Consider the following 13,989-nt stretch of genomic DNA (forward strand, 5'->3'; position numbering starts at 1 on the left):
ATACATTGCATTAGGAGCTGCATTCCATGTGTTTTGGTAACAGGAACTACAGGAAAGAATAAAAAGAGGTGATTAGAGCTACCTAAAGTCTGAAGCCATTCTCAATTCCTACCATCTCTACCTCTGCTGCACATAAAAATACAGACCTTGATAGTCAAACAGGACTTTTTTTAAGCTCTTTTAGTTCCAACTGGTAACACTACTGCCATGACACTCTTATTTAACATTTGTTATGCTCCCATGTGTTGAACACATGGCTAGAGGCTCTTCCAACCATCAGAATTCACGTAATCGCAGCAAAGCAGTTGGCATCATAAATAAAGCGAACATAAGAACTGAAAGTACATGCTTCCTTCTCATGGCAAATTAGGACGATGAACTGGAGTTCAGTGCCACTCTTCACCTAACAGCAAAAGGCTCGAGTGTGGTAGATGTGGACCATGAGTGTGCTTGGAAAATGGTTCATTTGAGCATTTTGCTCTCTTGTATATGAAAATCTTGGCTTAGGACCCAATCCTGTGCTAGTCAGCTACATTTGTGATTCATGAGGCCCTTCATGATGGCAATTCCACTTCCTTCACCTACATTTCCTTATAGTTTTTATGTAGTCTGCATGTAAGCCACTCACTGTCAGTGACTGAACCCTTCAAGAGAACTTGTCTTCGCTCATGCTTGGAATCTGTCATTGACTCTAGGCACCACAAACAGGCAGACCTTTTAAGGGTCAACAATAATTCTTTATTTAAAAAGAAGACTTCTTATTTGAGATAATTCCTGAATGATTATTTTTTAACTGTATTGAAGGTAATTGCATGTCTTCAAACAAAACTAAATTTTTAAGTGTATGCATATGTATCCATGTGGCAATGGAGTCAATATGTTCTTTTTGGTTTTTATTGTTGATGTCTTTCATTTAGGGCATATTAGATTGCCCTCTTATTTGTATCAAGTATGGCAGAAGTATAGTTCAATCTAATTGTCAATTCCATTAGACTGAAACCTTGGATTTAGGTGTCTCAAAACGGGAGATAATGTCCTCTCTTTCCCTGATGGCCCTGATAGTTTCTGACTTGGATGGAGAGGTACCTTAAATCTTACCTCTAGCACACTTAGCTAATAAAATAGTGAACATACTCATTTCCCCTGTGGATCATGTGAAATTGTACTTTCCTTAGACATTTCCAATTTTTATGGGGTTGTGGTATCATCTGAATCCTCCTACCTTCCCCTTCTCCTTCCATAAATCTAAGTGTGTGACTTTGACTGAAAAGTTATCTTTGAACTCTTTGTCCTACAGATCCAGACATTGCTGATTTGTGTATATATAAAAAAAGAAGCAATTGCATAAAACTTCTATCACATTGTAAGTGTTAACAGCCTTACAAATAAGGTTAGAGTTGGTTTAGTGAGCTTACCAGCAAACAGGCCAGAAGATTCCAAGTTTGTTTTGGGTTGATGTTATCACTGGCTTTTTCCAACAAATGTAAATGTTCAAAAATTAGTTTTTGTACAGCATGAAAATGAAAACAAAGTTTTTCAACACTTCCACAAAGCTACTGGTTAGAGACCTGGTTTGAGGGCATGGACTCAAGTCTCCTCTTCATCATCAAAAAAATACCTGTCTTCATCCTCAGCTATTGACATTTTGAAACAAAGGGGCTTGAGTGATACTTTTTCCACAACAAAGCCAAAAACTTAATTGACTTAGTAGTCATCTTTCTGCCTGTGCCTTTCTTCAGTTTAACGGATGAAGAACTTTTCATCATATTTTCATAAAATAAGCTTCAGATCAGCTTTACTTGCAACCCTGTGACTCTTGGGACTCTGACATCAGATTCCTGGAACTATTTCCAAGTTTCTTTGGATTGCTCATGAGTTGCTGAATAGATCAGCAACACAGTTTTGTTAGGTGAATGCAAATGTGCCAATATATAGAAGCATATCACTATTTCCCCTCCTTAGTAATTCACTAAGCATTTTTATATTACTTTCTTCTGTGGGTTAACATATTTATATTCTTCACTACTGAGTTTATTATCAGACTATATTATCTTTTAAAAAGTGCATGTTAGTGTGTGTGTGTGTGTGTGTGCATACACACATTGCACTCCCAGAGTAAGTTTTGTGTCACAAATCAAATACTATAATATGATCAGTTACATGGTGGTTTTTTTAAGCCAGGGTAATAAATATTTCTTTACTAGACAAAATCAATGTTGCATGGCAATACACTTTATTTTGTATAGCTTCTTTCAAGGACATTGTGTCTCAAATACGTCAGAGGTAATTAACACAGTTGCGAGTTTTAAAATACTCTAAAAAGGTTTTAATTTAATGAAAATTCTAAACAACAGTATCAACAGACATGCTTCTTAATTCACATGCATCGTAAATGTAAAAGGGCAATCACACCTGCAAGAGCTGTGCAGCTATTTAGATTCTTTTATCTATTGGTTTGGTGAAGTGAGCTCTTAGTGAGGGGGATAGTTGGTATTTTTACTCAGTGACTCTGAAAGATGATTCTAATAAAAACTCCATATACATGTTAGGACTCTTGTTGGAGAAGCAGAAGGACAAGGGTTTTGTTTTTTTTTTTCTTGTTTTTTCTTTTTTTTTTTTAAATCAACATGGGACTACCAATCCTAGTACAGTAAAACAGCTCTAGTATGAAACTGAAATTAGAATAATGAATCTCATTATCACGGTGTAAGAGTTATATTTTATTAAAATTTCATAATAGTGCTATTGAGTCTTCTTGGTGAAACACTCAAGCTGCCCGATGGACTCAGCAGACAGCTGCTCACCACCATGCATTTGACTTCTTCCAGCACACAATTCCTGTAAGACACATCGTTTTGTGCAGTCTAAAGGTTTTTGCGTTTTTTTTGTTTGCATTTAAAGACAAAAATCACCTCTGAATTGTGATATTTTTCCTTTGCCTGTGCTGTGCAGACCTATCATCCACAGGAGGACAGCTCCTCTGGCCCTACCCAGGTCACAGGCAGAATCTAAAGATTCCTGTTCTGGCCAGTTTGCTGTTCTGGATTATCACATCATCCCCAGAAAGGGTGTAGTGGCCTAAAGTATTTCAAGAAATTAGATGTGAGATCACTGATACTATTAAGCAAACAATGTTTCTTTGCCCCTCTGTTTTTAAGCCCCCTATTTACCATAAATACCTCCTTTTACTATGTACTGGTCCTTACTAAGAGATTAAAAAATGGAATTAATTGCCATTATGGTTGCTTCACTTTTGTGATTAAAATGGATTTTATTTGAGCTAATAAGGACAGATATATAGTTATATATATAGTTATTTATTTTTATATATATACAGCATATATATACTTTTTGCTGGTTTTGGAGACAACCTTTGCAAGTTTGCAACTCTCAAAACCTGGGTGAAGACTAAGCAGGAGTGCAGATAAAAAGAGTAGGCTTAAGGAGCAGAGATTTCAAGTTCTGTCACATGAATTGCTCCCATCGTATTCCAGTAGGAGGCAGCTCATGTGCGAGTATAAACCCCACTGCATTACATACTATTTAGTCTTCTCTTCCAGATTTTTTTAAAAAAGGATCTATGATGAAAGACATGATAGTTCATCCTAAAATGTCACACAGTTTTACAATCTACCCATAGATGACATGAGAGGGCCAACTCTCTACATACATAATTTATTACCAAGTGGTGGGACAAAAAAAGCAAATGCTATTGACAGTCATATATGTGCCATCCTGTTAACTTTAATCTTGGGTAGCTAGGAACTTTAGTTTCTTAGTTTGTTTTCTAAGGGGTCATCGTTATTTTACTGTGTTTTTCTGTAGGATGGGAAAGGAAACTACTTCTTTTTCCACAGATTTCAAGTTCAAAGCTGTAAATAAGGCTCTTTTCCATAATTCCAATGCTTCGTGCACATGGCTTTAAATATTCAGATGTATTCTAAAAATAAAAAATTTTAGGTAATTTTATATTCTCCTCTTTCAGAAAGGGAGAACTCTGGAATACAAAGTTCTTCAATCTCCTAGGGGCAAAAAGGCAATTTAAGCTTCCTGGAACAACTTTAAGAGCAATGATAGCTGCCAGTGTTATTAGAGTAGCATAATTTTTCAGAAGATCAACTGTAATGACCTTCATAGCCTGGATTTAGATTCAGAGGTTGTTGATACAACCTTATTAACACAGACAAATGTCTCCATCTTCATTTATAATATCCCCTGGAAGCATAATTTAAGAACACTATAATGCACAAATTCTGCTGTTACTCAGACAAAGAACTGTGGGGGAGATTCAACATAACAGTTTCATTGATAAAGACGAAAGATGTGCAAGTGTTCAGGAAAGTTAAGGAATGATTAAAACTAACAGAAAAATATTCCAGTGAATAGAGTCAAAAAGCAGTTCTTTAATTTTTAAATTTGCACAGAAATAACAGAGACAAATGAGCCTCTGAAATATTTTGGAAATGTCACTTTGCAAACCTTGTAGATTGCTTAAATGTTTATTAAAATGACCAAAAGCCAAAATTCTCTGGTAAAATAAATACTTTGTCTTTGCTAAGTAACAATATTTGCGAACAAAACATAAAACTGAAATTTTCATGTGTCAAACATAGTAACATTTAAGATTAAATGCTGGAGTCAGATTGGGCATTTTTTCATCTTTCTATTTACAAGTTGCTCATTAGGACCATTTACCTCACGTTAGCTATTAAAATGACTAACATTTTTAAAGTTTGCTCCATGACTAAAATAAAAACAACAGAAATGTCCTTTTACCGTAACTTAACAAAAAGCAGAACCATATTTTTCTTATCTAGAACATACTGTTATAAATACAGCTGTTTTTCATCTACAGTCGTATAAATAATAAGCATGCTGCCATTCACAAGGATTTTCATAGATGATTATATATAAGCAATATTACAATCTAGCAGGGGATGGCATGAGTTTTTATCTTTCATTTTTACTGTACTTATTCAGGACCTTTGTCTTCATCCGAAAATTGTGGAACAGACTTCTTTGCTACAACATTATCCAGTCGCTGTCCTTGCAGATAGGGGTTCACACTCTGAAAAAGTTTAAAATTATTTAAACTTATTAGAAACAGGGAAACATATAAAAGGTAACTAGGATTAGTAAATGTATTTATGCATTTCTTATCTGTCAAACACTTGCAGACTGGAAAAAAAATTGCTTCCAGAGATTAAATCAAAAAGTCAATCACTGTTTTGTTTCTACAATTTTTTTTTGTGAAAGAATTTAATTCAATCCACTGAAAGGAATATAAGTGGAGGAGGACTTGAAAGAATACAGGACAATCTGAATTAAACACTGCCTTTTTGCTCCATTCCCCCTTTCCCCAGCTCAGCAGAGAAACCACAGCAGACCTAACTCCCTAATTCTTGAGGCAGGACAGAACTTGCTAGAGAAGTACAGGTAAGTTTTAGATTAAATTACTAGACGCTGATGGACATTATGCTGAGAGACAAGTTAGAGACCACCAAATCATTTTGACCATAGTCTCTTCTTCAGCCCATGTCCTCTCCAGGAAACCCCTCCTTGCCTCCTCTCTTGATGCTGAGATAAAATAACTGCTGGCACAGAAGCAGAGCCAAGCAAGGTTTTGGCATACAAAATGGCTCTCCTACCACTGCCAGAACAAGGGAATGCTGGAAAGAAGATCCCTAGAGAGGGTTTAACTTCACTTTGCACTATGCAAGCAGCACAATGTGAGGCTGAAGATGAACAGATCCTGTCTCAAAACTGTTTGGAGATTGCAGATGAAGTAACATAGAAAGCCTATGCTCAAATTTTATCTATATCAATGTAATAAAATGTATTTACTCTATTTACAAATAGCAAGCAGTTTAGTGGCACGTCAGTATTAAATATAATTTACACCTGCTTTCTGTCATGTTACAGTGTCTGTATAAACAAAATTCAAGTATATTCTTTCTCGTTCACAGACACAGACAAAATTTCTAGTGTGCAGGTTTTTGATGCCATAAAAATTGTTTGCTTAAGTGGAGGAATGCAAATTTTCCAGTATCTCCTGATTCTTGTCAGGTTGACTATGTTACAGAAATTACTTTTCTTGAGATATTTCTGTGGTTCTTTCACCAAAAATTAGGAATAAAAAAAAAAAAAAAAAGGCATTCAAAATGGGCACAAAATATTTATTTTCAAATATCCCAAGTATTTCTTGAATCTCTGGAAAAGACTTGGGGTTTGTCTGCCTTCAAGTTTAACCCCTTGGGTTTCTCCAGATTTGTGGATGCTATCATTAATACTTAATCATAGCACAGAGCAACCCTTTTGCCTACTTCCACTGGTTTTTGAGTGTTTTGCCTGCTGCAAGTAAAAGCATAAAAATATTAAGAATCAGAAATGAATGTGGAAAAATCCTTGAAAATAAACTAACTCTAATTTAATGCTTTAAATTGTCAGAAATAAGACATATGTAAATGATTTGTTTGTGTTTGTTTAAAGAAGTTCTGTTTAATGTTAATTTAGTGAAATTCAACTGTTGCATAAACTTCTAGGAATTATTTTAGATTCTTAGGAAGATTAATTGGTCTTCTTTTTGGAATGGTACTTGCTTGCTACTTTTTGAAATAAAGTAGAAGGGAATGAAACTACATAAAAATGTAAATCCTTCTCAACAGACAAAAGAAATCAAAATATAATGTAAAATATTTTGGCTGATTTGTTAAAAAATGTTTAATCCTATGCAGCTGTGCAGAATTCAAAGCAATGCAAGGTCCCAAGCACCTTTGTGCACAGCTCCGAGCCCACAGCAACGTGACTCAGTGATTACAGAAGAGCTCCTGACACTTCGGGATATTATATTATTTTCTGGACAGGACTATGCTCATGCATAGAAATGCAAAAAAAGGGAGGATGGCTAATTAAAATTAGATGTCATGTAGGCTTCCTTGTCTGTCACTACAAGTGCTACAAAAAAAATAACACAGTAGCAAATGGTAAATACACACCTTTGCTGTATGTATTGATTATGTATATATGTGCTTGCATGTGTGTTTAAAAATATATGGATATGCAACATATACTTAGAATTTGTGGTTTTCTAGACCTCAGTAGTGCCTCTGTGACTGTTACACATTGTATAGATACAACAGAGTTACTACCTACACCGTTACATAAGACTTGTTTTAAGCTAAAATTGGGACAATCAGACCCAAAAGACCAATTTGTTGCAAGATTCTGAAACTCTATGTCTGTGCAGAAGGGCCTGGAAGAGTAGCAGGGAGCACAGAAGGCAGCAGTGGAATCCAGTGGACGTTTCGCTTTTTGGAGAAATACACTCTGCTGGTGACATCTCTAGGTTACCCTTCTGCTGATGAAGTGAAAATTCTGAATTGTTCATTAAAGCATTAGTAATCATTACAGTATTACTCTAAAACACCTTAAATTCTAATGAATTTACCATTAGGTGACATGCCTGTGCTAGGAGAATAAATCTGCTGCAAAGCAAGACACTGAAGCTTCATCTTCAAAATTCTGGGCTACCCCTGGCCATGCAGCTGTCATGTCTCCAGCAATTGCTTCTTTTGTATTCAATCACATCAGTCATTTCACAGACAGAAAGTCTTTTTCTTTTTTTCAATTTTTTTCCTCTCATGTATATATTGCATGAATTCCACTTTAACATGTTGTTCTAGCTATTAATAAACATTCCACGAAACTTAAAAATTAAAATCAGATGCCTACCCTTTTTCCTTTTCCACTAACAAACTCAAAAATCAAATGTAAGCAGGAGACAGATACTAAGTTCAGGTCAGATCATTACTCATGGTTGAACAGTGTTGATTGCCAGTGATGTGTGAATTGGTAAGAAATCAACTTATCTTCTCCCTTTCTAGCGAAGACTAGAAGTTTGAGAGCTAAATAAATAAATAATCTTCACTTATGCTTGTTATTTTAAATTAAATTTACTTCATTTGCAGTATAAACTGTGCTGTCATATTTTGAAAAGCTACTTTCTGGCAGAGAGCTAGACTTTTTAGAAAAACAGTATGCCAGCAGCAAAGCTAAAGATTCTGACTCTGCCTGAAAACGATTTTTTTTTAATAAAAGAAAGGCTGACGCTACCAAAAAAGAGATGGTAGTGAGGCAGATTGTGCAGAGGTTCTCTGTGATACATGGATTGCCTTCCTTGTTCCAGGAGCAGAACAATGAGAGCCCAGTCATCTTTGTCTTTCAAGCAAGTGGGACATAGAGATAGGAGTTTCATCCAAGACAAACTCTGCTAAAGAACTACCTCTAGTGTCATTTACACCCAAAGAACATATGCACATGCATAGACAGTGGTAATTAAATTTACTAATATTTTTAGGAGGGAACTTTTAAATTCTCTTTTAGACACATTTAAATAATTTTAAATGGTTTTATGCAGATAGGATCAATTTTAAAACACAGGTAATATGAAGTTTTATAATTAATGTTCTGCCTTGAAGTGCATCTTCTGAAAGCAGCAGGCTATTTAGAGAAATAAATCTTGTAGCCAGTGTACAGTTCTGAAGCTGGCTATAGTAGTTTATCACAGAGATTCCCTGACTTTACACATTATCTAAGGTATAATAAGAATGCATTAGATTAACTCTTCATTTTAATGATATGATTTTAATTCTCTCTAGATTACACAAGGCTAAAAAGTATTCCAATAGTTACCCTCTTTCTTCTTTTTGGACCACGACTGATCTTTTCAAAGAGTAAATTCTTGCTCTGGAAGGGAAAAAAAAGAAACCAGCCATCAAATTCATTACACTCTTCTTTTAAAATACTATTTTTGATGTTAAATATTAGCAAGTTTAGAAGGCTGTGCAGTTTTATGGGAAAGATAAAGCACAAATAAATATTTGGATATTCCTGCTAACATGTGAAGTTCTTCAGGAGCAGTCACAGCCTTATTAACAATTTAAAAGCCAGTAACAGTAATTTTCCACTATGTTGCACTATGTTATCATCGTGTTAAGGCAATAAGTGATTTAAGTACATGCTGCTATAATGATATGGTCTGAATGTTCCCCATCACATGATACATGGTATAAATACACGTAGACTATTTTTTTTTTTAAAAAGGCAGAAGGTAAAAGATAAAAAAAAGTAGGAGGGAGGGGAAGCAGGATTCCTGCCTCCGGTATATCTTTTTATGCATTTGAGGTGACAGAAGAACAGGAGCAAAAAAATATTTGCTTTATGAGGGATTTTCTAATGCCTTTTAAAAACAGCAATAGGCGTCATTCCTACTGTTTTGTTGTCTTTGCTTATTCCCTTCCAGATATCAACACTTCCCAGTGCAAAGTTCTGTTGAAAGCAGTTCAGCGCCAACTCTTCCTTTGTTTAAGTAGTGCCCTCAATAAAGTTTCTAAAACCCATTTGGTCTATAACGTTTTTAATGGTAAACCTTTTAAAAACTGCCAGAAACATCTTGGCAGAAAAGAAAGTTATGATGATGAGAAAAGAAAAAAGAAAAAAACCCAACACAAAAATCCCCTCTGACCATAGTTTACATAAGTGCATCCACATATTGTTGTATTTCTTACAAGTAGTGAATTCTAATAAAGTCTAGAATAACACACACATGTTCACCACATTTTGTTTCAATTGTACATTATGAAGAAAACCAAAACCAAACTTTAACCTGAACATGGAAGAAGAGAAGAATTACATGTATAAAAGCAGAAGACTGTATAAACAAGGCCATTAATTCTGCTATAAACAACTGACCTAACATTGATTATATAAATAGAAAGTGTAATTCTAACGCAAAACAAATTCACCAAACACTTCTACCCTCTCTGCAGCCTTGATATGAGAAAAAACAAACATTTTCGAGTGTTACAATGAAATCTGCCAAAATTGTCTGGTTTGTACTTCTCATGTTCATTAAACCCCAAATTCACAAGGCCTCTCTCTTGCCCAACCTCAGTTATTTTGTCTGAGCTGTGCCAAAAGGGAACAGAGATGAAGTTGGCCAAGAGGGACATTCTTGGCTAGTAATTTATGCAAATTCTCTTCAGGAAAACTTAAATTTAACATTTTAAGGAAACTCACATTTGTGTGAATTATTCTCTTTAGGAAACAAAACACCACCAAAGCCTCTCTTTGTAAACTCTTTGACCTTATACTTTTCATGAGAGGAAAAATGGTGTTTCTGAAATAAAAAGAATTAACTACTGGACCTAACATTTCTGTCACTCAGAAAAATTCCTCACAATTGAACCATGAATATCATATTTTGTTTAGTCTGCTTGGGAATCTTTTAAGACCATAACTACAGCATTATGTGGAGTACAAAGCAAATAAGGTTATGGAGCATGAGCTAAGAACATACTTGTATGGTAACAGCAATCCTGAAAATATGTTCCACTGCGTAATGGTCTGATCTCATCAGCCACCAAAATTTGCCTCTGCAGTGCCCATCCTTCACCAAGAGGTTGTTAGGAATGAAGGCACAGAGTTTGTCCAGTTAAAGATATAGCTCATCTGGAGACATGCTGCACATGATTTGCTACTTTCCTATCACTCTTGAAGGTTCCTTTGCACCCTCCTGGCTACTTGGATTAGGATGCTGGATTAGGATGCTTGGATTAGGCTGGGATTTGGGTGGGAAAAAAATCAGAAGTTAAAATGTTTGCAACCAACTAACTAATGCCAGAGAGATTTATCTTTGAAGTATTTCAGACTGCACTGAATCTTCAAGTCAGTATTAATCAGCAATTCTGTAACGTGCATCTGCACAACTATTGAGCAAAACTGAAAACCACTAGCAAGGTTGCACCCTTTCAGGAGGGCTTTTTTTTTTTTTTTGAGTCAAGTTCCAGTGTTGCCAGGAATATCAAGCATGACAATTTCTATTACATCAGGCATACTACACTGAATTATACAATCTGTACTGTCTAAAATTGAAGAGGGGGACCAGACCTGTCATAACATATCCTAATAATCACCATTACCATCCAGATATTTAGCAATATCAGTTGGTAAAGACAGATACATTTAGGGCTGCTCACTACAACTGTAGTTGGATTAAAATAAATTCTGAGTGACTAGTTCAGGTTTCTATTAAAATTAGGAAGCCACACACAGTAACTTCTTAACAAGGACTTCACCTTTGTAGAATATTTTAAGCCCTGCTTCCCATTTGCCATTCTTTGTATTGCCTTGGATCCCTCCACTGTGACTGATAAGCAAAACCGACATTATTTCTATCCTTAGAGTGAAATGTCATCCATTGCTTCAGTACAAAGGAGTGTTGCTGAAAAACATAGTTGCTTTTAATTTTCTGTTTGTACTGATACTGGTGTCAGAAAACACAGCTAACTTCCCTTCTCTTTTCAACCCCTACACATGGTACTGGTTAACACCTTGGGTTTCAATAAATAACAACTTACATATAAGTGGGTTTTAGATTTGTATTGTAAATTGTATATTGTAAATGGTCTTTGTGAAAGTCTTTCTGGATGCCAACAACACGTCTTCAAACCATCTAAAGAGATAAGCTGCAAAAAAGGCAGACTCAAATGGAAAATATCTGTGTCCTGCAAGGAAAAGTCTGAACTGAGGGGAAAAAACCCCTGAAATCTTAGAAACTATACTTGTACAGTAGGGTAGCAACCTCCAAAAGTCCCTCATCTTACTATTCCCACTGTCGCCTCTACGTTTTCCACATATGAGGAGAAAAAAAAAAGAGCTTTAGGGGCTGGGGATGAGAGTATAAGCTGTGCATCTCACTCTATAAACAGAATCTGTTCCAGAGACTTCCCACAGGTCAGCATATTAACATATGGAGAGTTGTTCCAAAGACAAAAAAATTCTTCCTCTTCTTCCCACTCCTAACCCAGTGCACATTTATCATGATTTACATATTTATATTTTCATATGTATTAGCAGTATTTACACATCATATTTAGCATCTACATGGAACCATACACTTTGCTGCATGAGACACCTTCTAGACTTGCTTGACTCTTATAAAGTGTGTCTGTTATTCACAGGGTACTGCAGAGGTCTCGTACTTTGCAAGCGTGACAGTCTATCATGAAAACAAACCAACCAGCCTGCTTCTGTCCCATTAAGACAAGCAGGTTTTTTTTCCTGACCTGCTAATGTAAGTTGGGTTTTACGGTTGTTATGCTAAGGAATGCAGGTTGGGTCCTGGAAAGGACAAGTCACTAGGAACTGTAACAGTGCCTAAACTGCACTGTGGAAGGAAAAGGCAGGAGAGAAGCTCTCCCAAGAGCACATGGCAGCCCACATGGGTCCAGGAGACACGCCTGCCCTGAAAGCTTCAGATGGTGGTGACAGCCTTGCACCTACAGGGTGTGCGCCAGTAGGAGCTGTTGGAAACACAGTCTGTAAGTAGACAGCCATCACAGACCTAGTGGTGTTTAGTCCTAGGCTCTTTGACACAAGAAACAGGAACAAGCTGTTGGTGGGCAGAGGGAATTTTGGTGGTTGGGGGCAGTGGGAGGATGGGATGCACACAGTTACCACCTGGGCAGCCCACAGCCAGCTGTGCTGGTCATTTACAACCTAATGCAGATCACAGTGAGTGACCTAAAAGATCTGATCTCTCTCTTTTATCAAGTCTCAAACAAATAATTTTTAGAGTGTTTCTCTGATTTTTCCAGAGAGTTAAAAATAACAAAATCAGTCATAAAAAGATACCATTGTATTTATATTTTTAACATGTAATAATATACAATGAGGAGGTAATGAGGCAATTCTCCTGGATCTCGGCAGAACATTTGCTCATGCACATGACCAGCTGTTTCATCTCTAATTAGAAAGATCTGGAGTTTGCTAAGCTGCAGTTAGATGTGATTACTATTTAGTACCTAAAAGTCTGTTTTAATCCATGCATGAGCAGCTTTTTCCCCTGAATAAGTAGTGATGGATGGAGATATGAAAAAAGTCCAGGATTCACTAATGATTAACTACCATTTATTACGTATATATGTTGCTAATGACAACACGCTTGACTCTGAAATAGTACTAGACGCCAAAGATTTTCAGAAGTGCTTTTATAGTCTTCAAAACGGTATTATGAAAGTAAGGTACTTATGAATAATAAGAAAATTAACAACCTTATCTGGCAAAAATAAGAAAGTTCACCATCTGGTGTTTTTTAGATGAAAACCTTTGATGATAATTACTGACACAAGTCTCCAAAATTTGGATTTTTGGCATGATTCTCTCCAGAAATTTAGCACTCACATAAGTAATTAAGACTATAAATCTTACACTGGCTTGATTATGAATGATGAATCATTGTCTCACAATTACAGCAGGAGAAGAGGCTGCCAAACATGTCCATTTATCGATATATGCCTACAAAGCACTGGTTTAGGGCAATCTTAAGTAAAGTGTTATAGCAATGTAAAATGAGATTTCATTATTTGCTCTAGAAGCATAAATTATGATCATTGTTATTGTTTTCCTGGCGCCTGAAGACGGTTTTGGGATTGGACATTTTAACTGATGTAATCTAAGATTAAGCAGCTGAGCTTTCTTTGGAGCCTTTAGCCTGCAGAAATAGTCTCGCTGCAGTTATTATAGTCTTTGCATACTTAGAACGAGATTTTTGCCCTTAGTGTATCTCACTGTATTTATTATATGTGACGTGTCAAATAGATTTTCAATATAGTGCACAACCTGAGCAGAGGAAAAAGCAGCATCAAGTACTCAAAAATCCTTAAGGCAGAGAGCATTCCTTAGAGCAAGCTGTCTGGTCCTGGATTTTTTAAGGTGTTTAGGGATTGCTGCACTCCATCTTTTTTTTGTTTTTCTTGCTATTTTTTATCTAAGTAGCTGAACAATGAATAGTCACTGAACTTGGATATTCTTTTGGATTAGGGTCCCGTTATGTTTTGAAATCTTGTCTTAAGATCTGCACTAATTTTGGTTACTTATTCACTGTAGTTTGAAATGTGGTTTGTTGCATTTATCAAGTACATACATAGC

General features: G+C 36.0%; 1 protein-coding gene across 5 annotated transcripts in view; it reads right to left on the reverse strand.

Annotated features, from left to right (window-relative positions):
• Positions 1 to 2,696: 2,696 nt before the first annotated feature.
• The window catches only part of LOC135415929 (neuroendocrine protein 7B2-like), a 46,128-nt gene continuing 34,835 nt past the window's right edge, over positions 2,697 to 13,989 (reverse strand). For 4 of the 5 annotated variants that reach the window (XM_064658477.1, XM_064658480.1, XM_064658478.1 and 1 more), the window contains exons 5-6: positions 8,692 to 8,745; positions 2,697 to 5,068 (exon numbers count right to left, since the gene is read on the reverse strand). In XM_064658477.1, coding sequence (XP_064514547.1) covers positions 4,973 to 5,068; positions 8,692 to 8,745 — 150 coding nt within the window. In that variant the 3' untranslated portion in view covers positions 2,697 to 4,972. The remainder of the gene's footprint in view (positions 5,069 to 8,691; positions 8,746 to 13,989) is intronic. The other variant, XM_064658479.1, reaches the window with a different exon arrangement.

The sequence above is a fragment of the Pseudopipra pipra genome, chromosome 6, assembly GCF_036250125.1.
Source record: "Pseudopipra pipra isolate bDixPip1 chromosome 6, bDixPip1.hap1, whole genome shotgun sequence".
Taxonomy (NCBI): domain Eukaryota; kingdom Metazoa; phylum Chordata; class Aves; order Passeriformes; family Pipridae; genus Pseudopipra; species Pseudopipra pipra.